The 16,447-nt window shown below is 36.4% G+C and overlaps 2 protein-coding genes across 11 annotated transcripts in view; one reads left to right on the top strand and one right to left on the bottom strand.

Moving 5' to 3' along the window:
* Positions 1-6,190, top strand: part of PRPF40A (pre-mRNA processing factor 40 homolog A) — a 63,493-nt gene extending 57,303 nt beyond the window's left edge. For all 4 annotated transcript variants that reach the window (XM_057551926.1, XM_057551924.1, XM_028166769.2 and 1 more), the window contains exons 22-26: positions 853-939; positions 1,026-1,122; positions 1,206-1,267; positions 1,913-2,044; positions 3,414-6,190. In XM_057551926.1, the coding sequence (XP_057407909.1) occupies positions 853-939; positions 1,026-1,122; positions 1,206-1,267; positions 1,913-2,044; positions 3,414-3,506 (471 nt within the window). In that variant the 3' untranslated portion in view covers positions 3,507-6,190. The remainder of the gene's footprint in view (positions 1-852; positions 940-1,025; positions 1,123-1,205; positions 1,268-1,912; positions 2,045-3,413) is intronic.
* A 3,971-nt stretch (positions 6,191-10,161) lies between these two features.
* Positions 10,162-16,447, bottom strand: part of FMNL2 (formin like 2) — a 312,348-nt gene continuing 306,062 nt past the window's right edge. For 2 of the 7 annotated variants that reach the window (XM_057551489.1, XM_057551492.1), the window contains 2 exons: positions 14,201-14,247; positions 10,162-12,249 (listed from right to left, as the gene is read on the bottom strand). In XM_057551489.1, coding sequence (XP_057407472.1) covers positions 12,211-12,249; positions 14,201-14,247 — 86 coding nt within the window. In that variant the 3' untranslated portion in view covers positions 10,162-12,210. Of the gene's footprint in view, positions 12,250-14,153; positions 14,248-15,770; positions 15,897-16,447 lie in introns of all 7 variants that reach the window. The other 5 variants (XM_057551487.1, XM_057551491.1, XM_057551486.1 and 2 more) reach the window with 3 other exon arrangements.

The following is a 16,447-nucleotide window of genomic DNA, read 5'->3' as shown; positions in this document are numbered from 1 at the left end:
GACATAAAAAAAGAATGAGGGCTGCCCTGGCGGTCCCATGGTTAAGGCTCTGCGCTTCCACTGCGGGGGGCGCCAGTTTGATCTTTGGTCAGGGAAAAATCAATCTGTCAATCGAGAGAGAGAAAGAGTCCCTGAACCAGATTTTCTGTTTCCACTTACTTGTAAACTGAAGCAGAATTTATTTTCAAAGGCTTAGATATGTTTGGGGGCAAGGAGTTTTTACTGCAGCATTTCCCCTTCCTTACTAGCCTGATAATTATTTTAGTGAAAGAGTTAAAATCCACAGAGACAACATTTCCTTTTCTGATTTCATGTGTAGTTAGATTGCCTTTGGATATCTTAAGCTTGGTTAGGAAGGGAATGCTCCTTGGGTGAAAAGAGCTGATTTTGCATTTAATTTCTGAGACCAACCTCCTTTATGGATGATTCTGAGGTAGTTCTTTATTTCAGTGCTGAGCCACGTTCATCAGAAAAGCCATGTATGAATATAATTATATTTTGTTGTTTTTGAAAGTAGTGTAACTATTCTGCAGATTATACCTTTATGGAGGGTATCAATTGTCCCTACTGTACCCACACCATTCTCATTGCTTAAAAAAAGTATTTTATTAATACTTGTAAACGTTGTGTTTAGATGTCCAAATGAGTGGGTACAGGATAGTTAAAATGTTCTCTTCTGTTCCTTGTTAAGTGATAGTAACTCTTTGCACCATTTCAAGGGGGGAGTACATCCTAAATATGCAAAATGAATGCAGTTTTACTCTAAGAACCTGTTTGTAAAGCTTTTAAAAATTCTCCATGATCTACTGTCTAAAGTGTGAACTTCTGAAATTTTTTTCTTTTGCCCTGTAGCATGAATGTCAACATCATCATTCAAAGAATAAGAAACACTCTAAGAAATCTAAAAAACACCACAGGAAACGCTCCCGCTCTCGATCAGTAAGGAAGTTTATTAAAAATGGCACCATAAGTGTATTGAAATATTTGTTAGCATCTTTATGAATGAAATTATTTGTATTGTGTAGGGGTCAGATTCAGATGATGATGACAGCCATTCAAAGAAAAAAAGACAGCGATCAGAGTCTCGTTCTGCTTCAGAACATTCTTCTAGTGCTGAATCTGGTAAACATATCTTTGAACTTGATTAAAATCATTGACACTTGGATGTCCTCAAATTCTGACACTTTTCTTTTTGTGCTGCTTAGAGAGAAGTTATAAGAAATCAAAAAAACATAAGAAGAAAAGCAAGAAGAGAAGACATAAATCTGTAAGCAAACTCTTAATTTTTACACTGTACCTAGACTTTTGCCCTTCACTTTCTTAGTGGCAGTAGAAATTTCTGTCTAGTCCGATGCAGTCAACAGAGTTTAGGTGTGTACCTAAACTCAAGAATTTCATAGTTGTTGTTCACCTTAATCTTTCATTAAAATCTTTTGGTGAACTTAGAAAAAAAAATAACACAGTGTTAAGACTCCCACTCTGGTTTTTTATAGTAATCTTAGAGAAAGACCCAAGAGTGTGTGTTTGTATATATATATATATATTGAGCTGTTGTTGAGAACCACAAGTTTAAATGTTTAAACTTTTTCCTCTACCCTCAGCTCTTAATCTTAGGTACACATCAAGATACACCTAATCTTAGTGATGAAGGCACACTTAATTTAGTGACGCTCTTTTAGTGGTATTTTACCCTATCAGAATGTCATCTTTCCCATAGGAAAGACCAACTTCATCTCATGAATCTTGGGAATGTTTTAGAGTCCTTGAGGTTATCGATTCACATTCCACCACTCTAGGAACACATACATACTCTGTTATATGTGGGTATTCTTAAATATTACCTATATAGGGACTTTTTTCTAATGGAATGGTTTCTTTATCAAAATGCTGACATTGTTTTTTATTTACACAGGACTCTCCAGAGTCAGATGCTGAACGGGAGAAGGATAAAAAAGAAAAAGACCGGGAAAGCGAAAAAGACAGAACTAGACAAAGATCAGAGTCAAAACACAAATCACCTAAGAAAAAGACTGGAAAGGATTCTGTAAGTAGAATTCTTTCACCTCTGCATTTTCAAAGTACAAAAATGTCAGCTACTTTTCACACACAGTTTTCTAACGTATGTTATGTGATCATGAATGACCCAATTTAAGCATCCTAAATTTTATATTCCTTAAAAAAATAACATGGCATTCTGTAACAGTTGTTTAACCCACTAAGAAAGGATATATTCTTCTGCTTTGTACATTCTCACAAAGAAATACCAATGGACATTGTCTACCTAATTTAAGAATATAAACTTTAAGAGATTCAAATCAGGTTTTCCCTCCACCATGTCCACAGTTGTCATTGTTACTAAATCCAGTTTCAAAAGGTAGCTTTCCAGCAGCTTTTAATCATTGGGAGGGAAGAGATGAGGGCAAGCAGATAGGAGACTGTAAGCCAAATCTAATGTTTTATTATCAAATTACATAATTAGTCTTCAGTTTCCCCTGTATGTGTGTTTGTGTATGTATGCCAGAGCACAATAACACAAGCCTTCTTCACCTTGCCGTTCGTTCCACAAATGCTGTGGGCTTAGCAAGTATAATGCCTCTGAGTTACCAGTTGAGAGTTTAAATTGTGTAGATAAGCCCTGGTCTCCCTCTGGATATTCTCATTCAGTGGGAATAGGGTGGAGGGTTTTTTTTTGTTCTTGTTTTGTTTTTAAAGCTGCACTGGTGAGTCTGATGCACATCCTTGGTGAGGAATGATTATTTCCTCTATACTTACTTAGCAACTTAATAGTTTCTTCTTCACAGTAGGTTAAATGAAATCCCTGAAGGGGGAAGGAAGATAGGTGAAAAATCTACTTTTGAAAAGTTGCTTCTCACAGTTGTTTTGGTTTTTTTGTTTGTTTGTTTTAAATTTTTTCCAGCCAAACTATTGTCTTCATAAATCTGGAATGTTTGTTTATCTGGGCACAATAGTATGCTTAAAGCATAATACTTTCCTGTAATATAAAACACTTATAGGACAACCTAGAATCGGAAAAAATAGCAAGGAATATAAAACTTAGGAAATGAACGCCCAGCTTCCATTAAATGGAAACAAGATGTTTCATATTCAGTTGTATAAGAGGAAGAAAAACTGGTACGTACTATTCCCCCGATCTACATATTAATGTAAACTGAAAGTAAACACCATATAAAAGTCTCATTCTAAGTTAAGTGTCTCCCCTAATGTAACCAAGGAGTACTTAGTTAACAACCCATTGGTAGGCTTTTAGGAAAGAGATCAGTTTTCATACCCTATGATGCATTTGTTTTTGTGGAAGAGAATCCACATAGATGTGGATTCTTTTTTCAAAGGTTCATTACTACTTAACCTTTTGAGTACTGACACAAATATAATTGTATTCGTTGTCTTTTCAGGGTAATTGGGATACTTCTGGCAGTGAACTGAGTGAAGGGGAATTGGAAAAGCGTAGAAGGACCCTTTTGGAGCAACTGGATGATGATCAATAAATTATACCAAATATGTTTACAGTATGATTTAAAGTCTAATTCAGACCAGGGATTCTATTTTAAGTTCAATTGAAATAACACTGGGTTTTAATTATATCAAAGAAAAAAAAGTGCATTTAAGTATTGTTATTGTGGACTTTATAAAAAGCAAAGGAAATTGAAAATAACTTTTGATTCTGTATCAAGAATCATATTTTCATACAGTCGTAACTGTCTTTCTGTGACCCTTTCATAGGGCACTGCAGAATGAATTAAAGGTGGCAATTTACTGATAACTGCAGGTGTCTCTACTTTGTTCTAAAGTCTAAGTCATGAGGTGATTGATTTGATTTACTTTGTAGAAGTTGGATTTTGAAGATATATTGAAAATTTTTTGATATCTAGTAGTACAAAAAAAGCACCAGCAACTGATAAAACTGCTTTTTTGTGCACTATCCAACTGGTTGAAGCCGATGTGATCTTTTAAGGTGAACTCAGACATAGGTGTTCTTAATGGAAACCTGGTAGACCCTTAACTAAACTATAGTGGTGCTATTGAGCACTACTATAATAAAGCCACCATTATTTTTTATGAAACATCTAAATACATTTTAAAAAGGCTATTGTGAGGGCATTATTTTGAAGTGATGTTTAAAAAGTTAACATCAAATCAAATTGTAAATTAGCTTAAATATATTGCCTTAAGGACCTACTAAAGAATGTGCCACCAAACTTTAAGTGATGGTTGCAATATCCTTGTCTAAAACAAATCAATGTTGACTTAAACGATTTCTTTAACAGTTGTCTTTTTCTTTTTTTTTTTTTAAATCCGATCTTTCTCTTACTTTTTTTCATTGAGGAAGTCTTTTACCTTCCCTCCTCACTGAGAAGTACTGACTTCGTGGTACACATTCTAAAGCATTTCTGATTTGAATATTTTTGTACATTTTTATCAATTATTAAATCTTCTCTTCTAGTGTGTACTAGTATTTATTTCTACTTAAACTGCTCAGCTCTAAAAAATTGTATGATCCTTTAAGGGTTAAGATACTAAAATCCCTGAAATTTTGCTTTATCTAACCCACATAGCTAAGTTACTTTGCTTTTTTAATATTTAAGAATATTATAAATCAGTGCATTTGAGACCCCTGTATTTGTTTTTGATCTATGAATTTCCTACAGAATACTCTAAGAAAGGCAATGGTTTGAAGTTTAGAATACTCTTTACATGCTAACTTTTGAAGGTTGGTAATGTAATTTATACTATTTTCCTTCAGTGCAGGAGATTTTTTTAAGTAAATAAGTAAATTATCTTAGGTATTTTTTTATTTTGGACACTTGGGGCAATCCTATTTCAGGTTGGGATTCAGAAGAACAAAAAGTTTATTTTATTTTTCCTTCACCATCCTAATTTGAAAGTGGGACTGACCAGGATGACCCTTTTTCCATCCCTGCCTCCTTTGTTTCAATTAAATCTAGCATCCACTATTGAAAGGCTCAAGGCAGGTTGGTGGGGGGGGCGGGGAGGGGGTCCTGAACTTTTCTCGCTGCCAGGTCATTTTTCTCCTGTGAAATATGACTGACATGACTTTGTAGAAAGTGAGAATGACTATCTATCTTTAGAAAATGTGAAGTAACCAATTGCTTGCTTGAGGTTAGTCTCCTATTGTATATTAGAACCAAAATATATAACAACAACTTTGGCAACAGAGAAGTTGCCTAGACTTAATTTTCAGAGGTCCCTTCGTAATGCTAGTTAATATTGCTAATCATGTCAGACACTTGACATGGAAGTCAGAGTAAAATATGCATATGATATTGGCAGAAATACTAGTGATGTTTCACAAGAGAATGTAGAATCTTTTAATTACTTACATGAATGATGATTTTTTTAAAGTACAACTTTAAAGTTTTGATTTTTCTATTATTTAAATAAAAAGCTATTGATGCAGTTTAGCATGTCCTCAAATTAGATTTCTTATTTCTTATAGAGATACTGTCTTATCACAACCTTAGATCCCTACAAGACAATACAAATTTGTTTCCTTATAGTTAACCCATGAAAACTATTTGACCTAAAAGCGAAACTGATAAACAAATTGTAACGCAAAATACAACATCCTTGTTATAAAACAAGTAATTGAAGTGACTATAATCCTTTATTGATGCCATCAAATGATGCTTAGTTGCCAGGAAGATACTATGGCCTGAAGGTACAGGCAATGGGAAGATTTTTTTTTAAACAAAGAGTTGTGTGTGAATATTTTTAATCCATTTGATTAGGTTTCTAAATCTTCAGTCTGATAAAAGTTGAAATGTCTTGGAATATTGGTTCAAGTTGAACAGATATGTTCAAAATGTGTTCAAACAGGAAAGCGTTGTTTATATTCAGATAAGGGGAATTTCTGCTTTTCAGTTAAGCCTCAGACTTTTAGGTAAATGTTAAGGGCTTATCTTCCCTCACTATCAATCATTAATGTTAATGAACTCTTGGATTAAATTCACTAATACATTTAATAATATCATGCTTAATAGTCAAAATCCAGAGCCTCTAATATTTGATGTTTTTATTCCTCCCAGTACATAATTCCTATGTGGGAAAATTGAATTTGTATGAAAAGTTAATGAAGTATAAAGAATTCTTTGCACCTTTCCCAACTGTATTTAAACAACATAATACTTCTGAATAAAAGCAATGGTCCCAACATTTTTTTTTAACACAGTGACGGCATTTCATTATCATTACCCAAAGGAGCTTCAGCATATAGATTATTCATGGTTTTCAACAATAAAAATACTTTTTATGCCTCCCAGTAAATTTGAAAATGATCAAAGTATCACAGCTATTTCATCTCTTAATTTTTGCTAATTGGGCCCCATATTATACAGCTATAAAATGAAAGGGATTGGCCTAGAGTAAAGCAATCTTAATTCACAGTGTTAAGACTGTAACACTTCTTGAAATATCTGTGTACATTTTTCTGGAAGGATGGTCCATAGTTTTCATTCAGTTACCAAAGGGCCTGCATCTTGTGTTAAGAAGCATTTGCCTAGATGATCCTGGTTTTCTTCGCATGTTAATGGTCAACTGAGTGCTGACTAGGCAGCCACTTTTATTTTTGCATCCAGAAAGGGGTAGCTTCTTTATATAAAGATTTTCATTTAAAACTTGGATACTATTTACGAGAGAGCTGTTTCTAATCAGAGAGTACCCAGGGAAGAGTAATGAATGCTTTTTTTAACAGTTTATAGTGTATTTAAGTATATTATGTAATTTAAATGTAAATTACAAAGCCAAAGAACTAAGTAAGCATTTCTGAAAGCAAAATGAGGCAAAGGACGTTAATTCCTTATACCTTAAGTCAGACTTTTTCTCTTCCCTTGGGGATTTCTCTCTCTCAATACTAGGTAGAATTTTCTTTTACATTTTCTAGGACTCATTTTACATAAAGGAAAGCAAAATAACGTCCTGAGTAATTTTCATGGAACTGTGTTCTAAATCTCATGGTATGGTTCTAGTAATGGCATATAGCAGTCTAATAATTCTTACCTTCCTTATTAATTTCTTACCTTGCTCTTAAGTTTTTCAATTGTTTTGATGTAAATGATGGTCAGATTCCTTGGGGGCACAGATTTCTGTTTCACTCACTGTTTTATCCTGTGAGTTAGAACAGTGCCTGGTACATACATAGTAGGCATTTACTGAGTGAATGTAAAATCTTAGTTGACAGATGTACTCATCCAGCATCCATGGTACTCGTCATCTGTTAAAGGGCTTGAAAAAGCATCATTGCAATAAACCATACTAAACCCCAAACTAATTGAAGTACACTGAAGATAAGTTCTAGTGACTGTACCTCAATCTTAACTGTTACTTCAGAAATGTCCAAAAGCTTGTTACGTGAAAACATAAAACTTTCATGTGGTTTTTGAGTAGGAAAGGCAATCCCTTGTGATGATTTGAAACATACCTTCTTTCATATCATATTCATACTACTATTAACAGTAGTAGTTTCAAAGTAATAACTTTTGAGGAACTAACATTTAGCTAGATAAGAGTTGATCTAAAGGCCCGAATGGACAAAAAAACCAAAATTCCTATTTAAGTTCTGAGAACTAATCATTTCAGGCTATTTTTGACAAAGGGGTGAATAATGGTGACAGGGCATGCACTTCAGTGTTCTCGGAGCTAACTTAAAGGTGAGGTGAGAAGTGAGCAGATTTTGCTCCAGTTACCCACACACTCCCCCCTAGCCCTCCAAATGTTACTTGGTTTCTCTCTACCCGGCTTAAGTTCCTTAACTGCAGATTTTCTGTGCTTTTTGAACTTGCTATATAAAAACTGCTCTTAGGATTCAATATGATCTCGTTCAAGGCCACCTCATTGTTAGTGACTGGTAATTGACTATTAATTTGATGGTAATTTGTGCTAGGTTTTAAGGTTGATGTTTGCATTTCACGGGAACTGGCTAACCTCGCTCCAGTTTTCATTCAGACTGAAAGTGGCTGCCTAATCTCACATCAGATTCAAACTAAGCCATTTCTTGATGCCCTTCTTTCATGCTGTTCTTTGGAGGTATCTGAATGTGGTATTTAGAAATATCTTTTTTTTTTTGGTCCTGCCTGCAAACTTTTTTGGTAGGTGTTGATCTCTTGCCTACCTCTGCAACTAAACTGAAGACTTGTTCTGAAAGGTGAGTAACAGGGGGAACAAGGTTTCTACTTTGTGTTTGTAATTACCAGATTTTCTCTTATGTTCATATGTTGTTCTGATGTAAAGAACATCAATTACATAAAAGTAGACCTTTTGTAAATAAATATAATTTATTAGAAAAAAATGGCATCTCTTACTAAGTTGGATTTGTGTCAGATTTTTCCTTTAAGCACTGTCATACGCAGCAGTTCTGTGCTGTAAGATGATAGATGCCCACATTCTGTTTTCTCAGTGTAATATTTGCTTTTCTCTATAAAAAGATCAAAAAAAAGTTTGTCAACCTTCGTTCGCACATTTGTTTCTTCAAGTTATTTTCTTAGGAATAGATGGAGTATTTTAGAAAAAATGGAAGATTAATCCTTTGGTATGAAGTGGGCTGATAGTATATTCACCTGTGCACACATTTCTGATAAAAACAACTATATTAGGGCTAAGAATTTCATTATCAAATTTAAAATTAATAGATGTGAATTATAAAGCGAATATTATGAAAGTATTACAGTGTAAAATTACGTAATTCTACAAAATCCAATACGTTGAACCAACAAAGTCAGTGATGGATATCAAGTTCCATCATCTACTGAGCATTGTTGAGTCAGCAGGGTCGCCGGACATTCATTGCAGTGACTTTTAGTGGGTTAAGATTTATATTTTTAGTCACAAAGATTGGGAGAGGGAAACAAATGGGCTTAACTCTGAATCATTAGGAAATAACTTTTAAAATGGGTGCTGGGAATTCCCTGGCTGTCCAGTGGTTAGGACTCCATGCTTTTCACTGCAGGGGGCCTGGGTTCGTAAAACAGTCCCTTGTCGGGGAACTAAGATCCCACGAGCCGCACGACGCAACCAAAAAAAGGCGGGGGGTGCTACTGATAAAAGATGTCCAAACCCAACCATATCCACTTCGTTTGACCTTCCTTCTGTAGTTTGGGTTTGAAACATTCTGAATTTGTAGCATATTAAAGATCTTACTTCCTTTACCATGACGCACTTCTCCTGGTACAAAGGAAACAATTTTTGCAGTCTTACTAAGTGCAAAATTTAACTTTTTTCCCTTCTTATAAAATAAAGCTTCAACTATAAGTCTACCTTGGGGATATCACAATAAAGCGAATCACTCGAAATGTTTGGTTTTCTTGTGCATAAAAGTTATGTTTACACTGTACTGTAGTCTATAGTCTATTACACATGTACAATAGCATTATGTCTAAAAAACAATTACATGCCTTAATAAAGGAATAATTCATTGCTTAAAAATGCTAACCATCATCTGATAACACAGGGTTGCCACAAACCTTCAATTTATTAAAAAAAAAAATTATCTGCAAACGCCATAAAACAAGGTATGCCTGTACATTGTGTAACTGTGGTGCAGTGGAAAGAGCACTGAATTGGGAACAAAGACCTAATGCAACAAATTCCTTAAAAGACTGATTTACACCCCTCTAAATAAGTTGTTTTTAACCACTTGGACAGTTTCCTAAAATAAATTACAAATTTTTCTGCTTCCCTAAAAAAATAATAAGAAGAATATACTAAACTTTTCTGATAACTTGGAGTTATTACAAATACCAGTATGTGTTTGCAGTGGATCACACGGCTTGTATTTACCTTGCCAACCAATGTGGTCAGATGCTTGGTACTTCTGTGCAGTCCACGTGTAGCCTGTGTATATGCAACATCCTCATTACAACAAATGTGGAGAGACGCAATATCTCACCAAAAAAGAGTGCTATTTCTCTGGAAGTAATAAATTCATAACTAGGATTTTGGAGATACTAAATCTCAACACTAAAATACTCAATACTATCAATAAAATCTATTTGGTTCCTACGTTCCATACAGCAAGTGATCCAGAGTTTGTAGAGGGAGGGGTTTTCTTAAAATTTACCAAGTATATTTAGATTATGTACATAAGACCCCCTAAAATATAACATTGAAAGACTGCAGCATATTACAGGATAGTAGTGTAAATAGTTTATTTGCTCATATGCCATGAAAAGACCAGAAAAGTAACATGAACTGCTTTTATAAAACATTTCTAATATTGCTAAGAAGCAGGCCCATTAACAGACAAACAGAAAAGAGCATGCCAACATTATTGTCTATTTGTAGATTAATAAATAGGCAATTATTTTAACATATGTTCATCAGTATTGAACTTCGGAAAATAGCTGCTTTGTGGTGAAGGACCACCTAATTTGTGTTATATCTTACGGTCAAATTGCTGTTTTCATCAAAATGAATGTTGAGTCAGACAAAATTTTGGCATGTTCTTTTTTAACGTACACATTATGAAAATGTGCTAGCAGGTGGCAGTTTAAAGTAACCTTTCTGTAAATATGCTAAAGTGAAAATGTAGTAACTGATCCCTAAACTGTCCTTGTAGTTAAATATATATTAAAAAAAAAACCTATAAGTTAAAATAACATTCAGATTGTATAGCATAGGCTGATGCATTTTTAAACAATATTTACAATATTACCCAGAGGCTTAGGTGGGAATTAAAGAGAAGTGTAAAAACCATAAAAAACTGCACCAATCTTATAGCAAAATATCTGTACATTTAAAAAGAGATATATAACTACACATTATCCAAGGGAAATGGGACCTTCACCAGAGTTCACATAAGCACAACAAAATAAGAAATTCAGTGGTTAAATACTATACAATAAACTTTACAATTAATATATTGATGTCATGTACCAAAAGGTAAGCCAGAAGCAGAATGTATATTATGAAAAGTACAAATTAGCTTCAGTCCAGTTTTTGACTTTGGAATGGATCAAGTGCCCTGCCAGAGAGGAAGGAAAAATAGCAGTGGCTTTGTTGGCCATTTAGTCCCATTTCATATCACTTAAACTTAATCCTGATGTATTTCAGAAATTTAATTGCAATTCCCCATAAAGTAATCTTGGAAATGCAAGCATTTTTAGCTTTGATATATGATGCCAAATATATCTTCTCCAGTCTACAAAAAGAAGGGGGGGGGTGGGGGGGAAAAAACCCTGCGATTGTCAGGATAATAAGGCCAGGATTCTAACACTATGCTAGCAGAAGTAATCTTGAATGCTTGTTGATAGACCTAGTGAACCTCTCCCTGGCTAGCAAGGCACTGATTTCTATTCTCAGGATTGACCCAAAATGGTCCTCAGAAATCCTAATACTGATTACTGAGATGTTAATTTTAGTGCTAATTAATAAACATTTGCATTATTTTTTAAAAGCTGCCTCTAGCTGAAGAACACAGTACTGCAGATAAAGTCTTACACAACATCTGTGTGTGCCATCATATCGTCGCATTCATACCAATGAGCGTCTCTCATAGGGCATCGCACCCCAGCACAGAAGCGGAATGTGAAACAAGAGTTGACTGATTCTGTGCCACTGCCATTACATCATGTTTGTACTTTGCTGGGGCTTGGTTATGGACAGAAGGAGTTTATTGTGTGACTTTGTCCTTCTTCCACGTTGTAAGCCCTTAAAAATACCAAGCTGATGGGTATGGCCGAAACACAAAATTAACTCCTTAAAAGACATCTCAGCGAAGGAAGCCCACAGCAGATGCATCCATGTTATTTACAACTTATCAGGAACCCAGGGTGGGCCATCATGGGACAATCACAATGGCAGGTAATGAATGTAATATGAAATTTACATTTTGGTTAAAAATTGAATAACACACTGGTGTAAAAAGATACCTAATCAAATCAAATCCTATTGCTTTGATTAATCTGAGCAGGTACTTCCACTTTTAGGCACTTGTTAACAAAGGTTGAAAGGAGAGCCCATCATTTTTAAATTCCTATGTGTTTGCTAAATCTGAGCCCTTAGAATATTTTCATCTATGTTCAAGGCTGCAGTTAAATGATAGCACATAAAGTTCACATGGTCAGTTTCATCCACACACACCCTCTATTCGTACAGGCAGGTCTCAGGTTCACATGGTTATTTCGGCACCATTAACAGAACGCAAGTTCTGATCATCAAAGCGCCGCCTGACACTTCTCCTCACCGCATCGGCTCGTCTGTATGGTTGGTTTCTAAGATCTGTGAAGAGGAGAGCACCAATAAGAGAAGTGCAACCTTTAATATCATGTTTCTAAGCAAGACAAAGGCCAGCTGGCAGCCAATCAAAGCAGCTTGTGTAGAAGAGTCAGCTAATGGGCCCTTCAAACTCATTGAGAATCTGAGCCAAAAACATGTACTTTGCCCTCAATATTTACAGTCAAACAAAACAGCATGTAATACTGGTGTGATTCTGGGCTCTTTTAGAAAACTATATGAGAGACTGCTTCTGTCACTGGCCAGAGAGTCTAGCTGAAGTCTTATTTTGAAATGTTTCTTCCATTGGAAATGGCTATTGCTTAGTAGTTATTTTTCTTTCCGGAAACCTGAATACCAACAACAACTGCAATAAATTTTAAACTGCAAAACTAATAAAACAAACAAACAAAAATAAACTAATAAAACAGACTGCCCTGTCCTGTCTTATCTGAAATTTTTATCAAGGAAGGAACTTATGCATAGTTTGCAGACACAGCTTCCATTATTTTTATTCCATTAAAATTAGCTGAAGTCAGATTTTTATTTTGCGAATTAGAAACATAATACTCAACCACTGAATAAAAGTAATCACTAAATCAAAATAACACTCCATTCCTGAACATTCTTTGCTGCCACCCAAGATTTTTTGTTTTTCATTAGAGGGGCAAGGTGGTATGGGCCCTCCGGATTCTCCAATTTGTACTGCCAATGAACAGCAGTTAGATGCCTAACTGACGACAACAACAAAATGCCTTGTTGAATGAATGAATCAACCACTGCACATCAGTTCAAGCAGGCATTGTTCTAGAGGGATGAAGTGAGATGAACAGGATGAATTTTAGTACATGTAAGCACTCTTAGTGTGAAAGCATGCTTTCTTGATGAATAAGGTAGGTAGCCTAGCCAGCAGGTAGCCTCCATTTAATGGAGTCAGGACATGGTGAAAAGAAAAATAAAGCAGGCTTCATACTTCTTCCCCTTGTTTTGTTTAATTAGTTTGTATTTCCCTTTCATTAACTTAGTATTGTTGATCTCTGTTTAGAAACAGTCTTACCTTTAGAAAGGGAAACACAAATAACAGAATTAAAACAGATTTAATCTTTTTAATCCCTTCACCTACTCAGATTGAAAATGGATGGGCCATACCTGGTCCACAGAATGTTTGGCCCCCGACTTAAATTTTTAAATACGGTTTCCTGCTATTTAAATTGGTGATTAACATAAAAGCCAAGGTTTCTGGCTTCTCTTGGAAAACTGGAGGATCTTGCAATACTGGGCCCAAATTCTAACATGGCAAAAACAAGCCAGAGCTGAGTGAGTGCTCAGTTAGGCACAGTCCCCACCAGCTCCTGACTCGTTGGAATCTGTGACTCTGCCCTACTCCTAAATTCGAGCCAGGAATAGTTTTGCATGCCCTAATCCTCCTGAGCCTTTGCTTCCTTGCCCAGAGTGGTAAATGGAGGTCAGAATTCCATTTCTGGCTAGGGATATGCAGGGACCTGCAGTTCTGTGGTTCCTGAGTCCTCTGAGCAATTAGTTCTAAGAACCCTAATCCTTCTTCAAAGACTACAGATCACATTCCCTGGCCAGGACTTACTCTCAATTTCTTCAGATCAAAATGGGGTTAACTGAATAACTTGAAGGCCAAGAAGGGGTAGAAGGAAGGACAGCCTAGCACCCAAAGCAAGTATAACCATCAGCAAATACCCGTGCCCAAGCCATCACACTTGAGAACATGGAAGCAGACCAAAAAGTCCGGGAGAGAGGCTCAGCCTCACATCATTGGAATGTGAGGTACAAAGACTTCTCCCTGGTCAGACTCTCACCAGTATTACCCTCAGCCATAGATTGAAATCATTGATCTGCATACAGAGAGAGGAGGAAGCTAAGTAAAAAGTGATGCTTGCCAGCTCTGTGTATCCTCCACCACCGGTGTGCTAGAAGAAATCCTTACCCTCGAGTGAACATTTGGAAATTTAGTGATATTATTCTTCTTTAAAGCTAAACAGAAAAAAAACAAAAACACAAAATGATGGTTAAGTAAAAATGGGATGAAAATGGAAAGCAATTCAACTTAGTGAATAACATTCCCGGGCATGTTAGCCAACAGAAGAAGAAAACAGGAGGCCATACTACAAAAGGTGTTAGAGAACACAAGGGAAGGGTGAGCATGTCTTCCCACCCAGCTCTCTGACCACCCAGATCCAAGCTGCTTTGAAGTTTGGCTCCAGAACAATAGTTCAGCAGCAAAACTGACAATAAACAGTAGCCAAGTAGATGACAGTTTCTAGCCTTGTTAATAAGTACTGGTGGGATAAGTACACTATAGAACAGGCAACAACACACCACATCCTTTGATATCTTCAGAGACACAGGAACATACATAACAAGTACAATTCATAGAAGAGTTAACGCCACAAAATAAACATGTAACCAGTTCCATGTCAATCTCAGCATGGGAGTCAAACAATGGCTGTTTCACATACTCCAGTTAGAGTGTGTGCTTCCCTTGTCGCTATTCTAATCAACTGGGCACTACAGAGAAGTTTGTTCCTTATTTAACCATCAAGAACTAAGCCCAGGCAGTTACTTCTTGGGAAAGTTATTATTTCTGGTGCCCCCATCTTGACCAAAGAAGCAGATCCAGATATGATCTCATCACAGAAGAAATGCTCAGGGTTTGACATGGAACAGAGCCACCAGTGAAGAAGCATGAATGAGATAAGACAGTGGGAGCTCCTAAGCCTTTGTTCTCGTTTCTTGCTTTGCAGACTTGCTCCAACATGGAAATGTTGATAGCTGAAATTTGGGCATGACACTCAGAGGGAAAAGAGGTGAGTATAAAGCTATAGATTGCCTATATCAGCTTATACAGGCTTCTAGGTCAAAAGAGCTCCCTGAGTTTAGCTTGTACCATGAGCTCCACCACACTGTGGATGATGGCTACAGACTATATAAGACAGTTAAGAGAGACCCAATTTACAGCTGTGTGTGTGTGTAGTTCACAGCTCCTTCTGCAAATCATTTTGCAACTTTAGAGCACCTTGTATTCCTGAGAGTTTGTATAGCAGCTCATTTTACTATCAAAGCATGCCGAGTACAAAAAGGCTGGTTTAATATCTGTAAATCTATTCGAACACACTAAGTGCTCAATAAATGTTAGGTATAGTAATTACTGTTATTAATGACTGTCATTTTGTGTTCAAAGATATTGGCCCCAAAATCTTAAAAGCAACCTAGTTGGTCCCAATCCTGACTCTCAAAGAAGTGCTCTATTCATCGTTTTCTGAAAATTTCTATAAGTAATTGCATTAATTCAACTCGCACACACCATCACAGCCATGTGGATTCACAGATGTATTGAAAGTGCTAGTGAGTAAGCAGTTATGACTGAAATGCAAAACCATGCAGTGTGAAGACCACATAAAACACAACATGATGGAGATGGCAATTCCATGCTAGGATGTTGGGTGGCCCTGACACACAAACAGAGGGTCATTAGGGGTCAAAAAATCTGTAGCAACCTTTTAAGAGCATCAGGTGAGAAAGAGTAATAGTTTAGTAATGGTATTCCTCAGTGAGAACAGGTTCGCAGAAAAATCGAGAGCCACGCTTGGCGGTGCGAGCAGTAAAGGGCACAGTCTTCAGCACTGCATCGAAAATGACAGCCAAATAAGACAAACAGAAGAGAGTAAGAAGCCAAGATCTACTGCATTAGTATACGGTTAGTGCTTTGTTAATCATACCTGGGGTAAGGGTGGCAGAGGTGAGCAGGAAGGGTGTAAGGCAATATATACCCAAGTGAGCTCATAAAGCCTAGAGGAGCTACTCAGTCTTTACTCATTCTGGGGTAGAACATGGAAAATAGTCCAAGGAGGAGAAAAAAAATCGGCTCCATAGACAGATATTCATTTACCTCCTATGGCATATCAGGTCAGACAAATAGAAACTGTACATTTCACAAGCCAGGTGTCGCTAAGCTGGAGAACAGACTGAAGAAAATGGCACTCTAAGTTCTTAATGTGCCACGGCTGGATGCTTCTCTACCTACGAGTCAATCTTACCGTGGCCCTGAGGCTAAACGGTGCTGCCCAAGGAGATCTGTTCCTGCTCTTGCTCATAGGAGACCTGCTCCCTCAATGTGGGAGAGGCAAGGAGAGAGGCTAAACAAGGAAGCTTTATCTGGGAGCCGTCTGCAATC

The sequence above is a fragment of the Balaenoptera acutorostrata genome, chromosome 8, assembly GCF_949987535.1.
Source record: "Balaenoptera acutorostrata chromosome 8, mBalAcu1.1, whole genome shotgun sequence".
Lineage (NCBI taxonomy): Eukaryota > Metazoa > Chordata > Mammalia > Artiodactyla > Balaenopteridae > Balaenoptera > Balaenoptera acutorostrata.
Note: the sequence above shows the minus strand (reverse complement) of the source record. Positions and strands in the feature narration are given on the sequence as shown.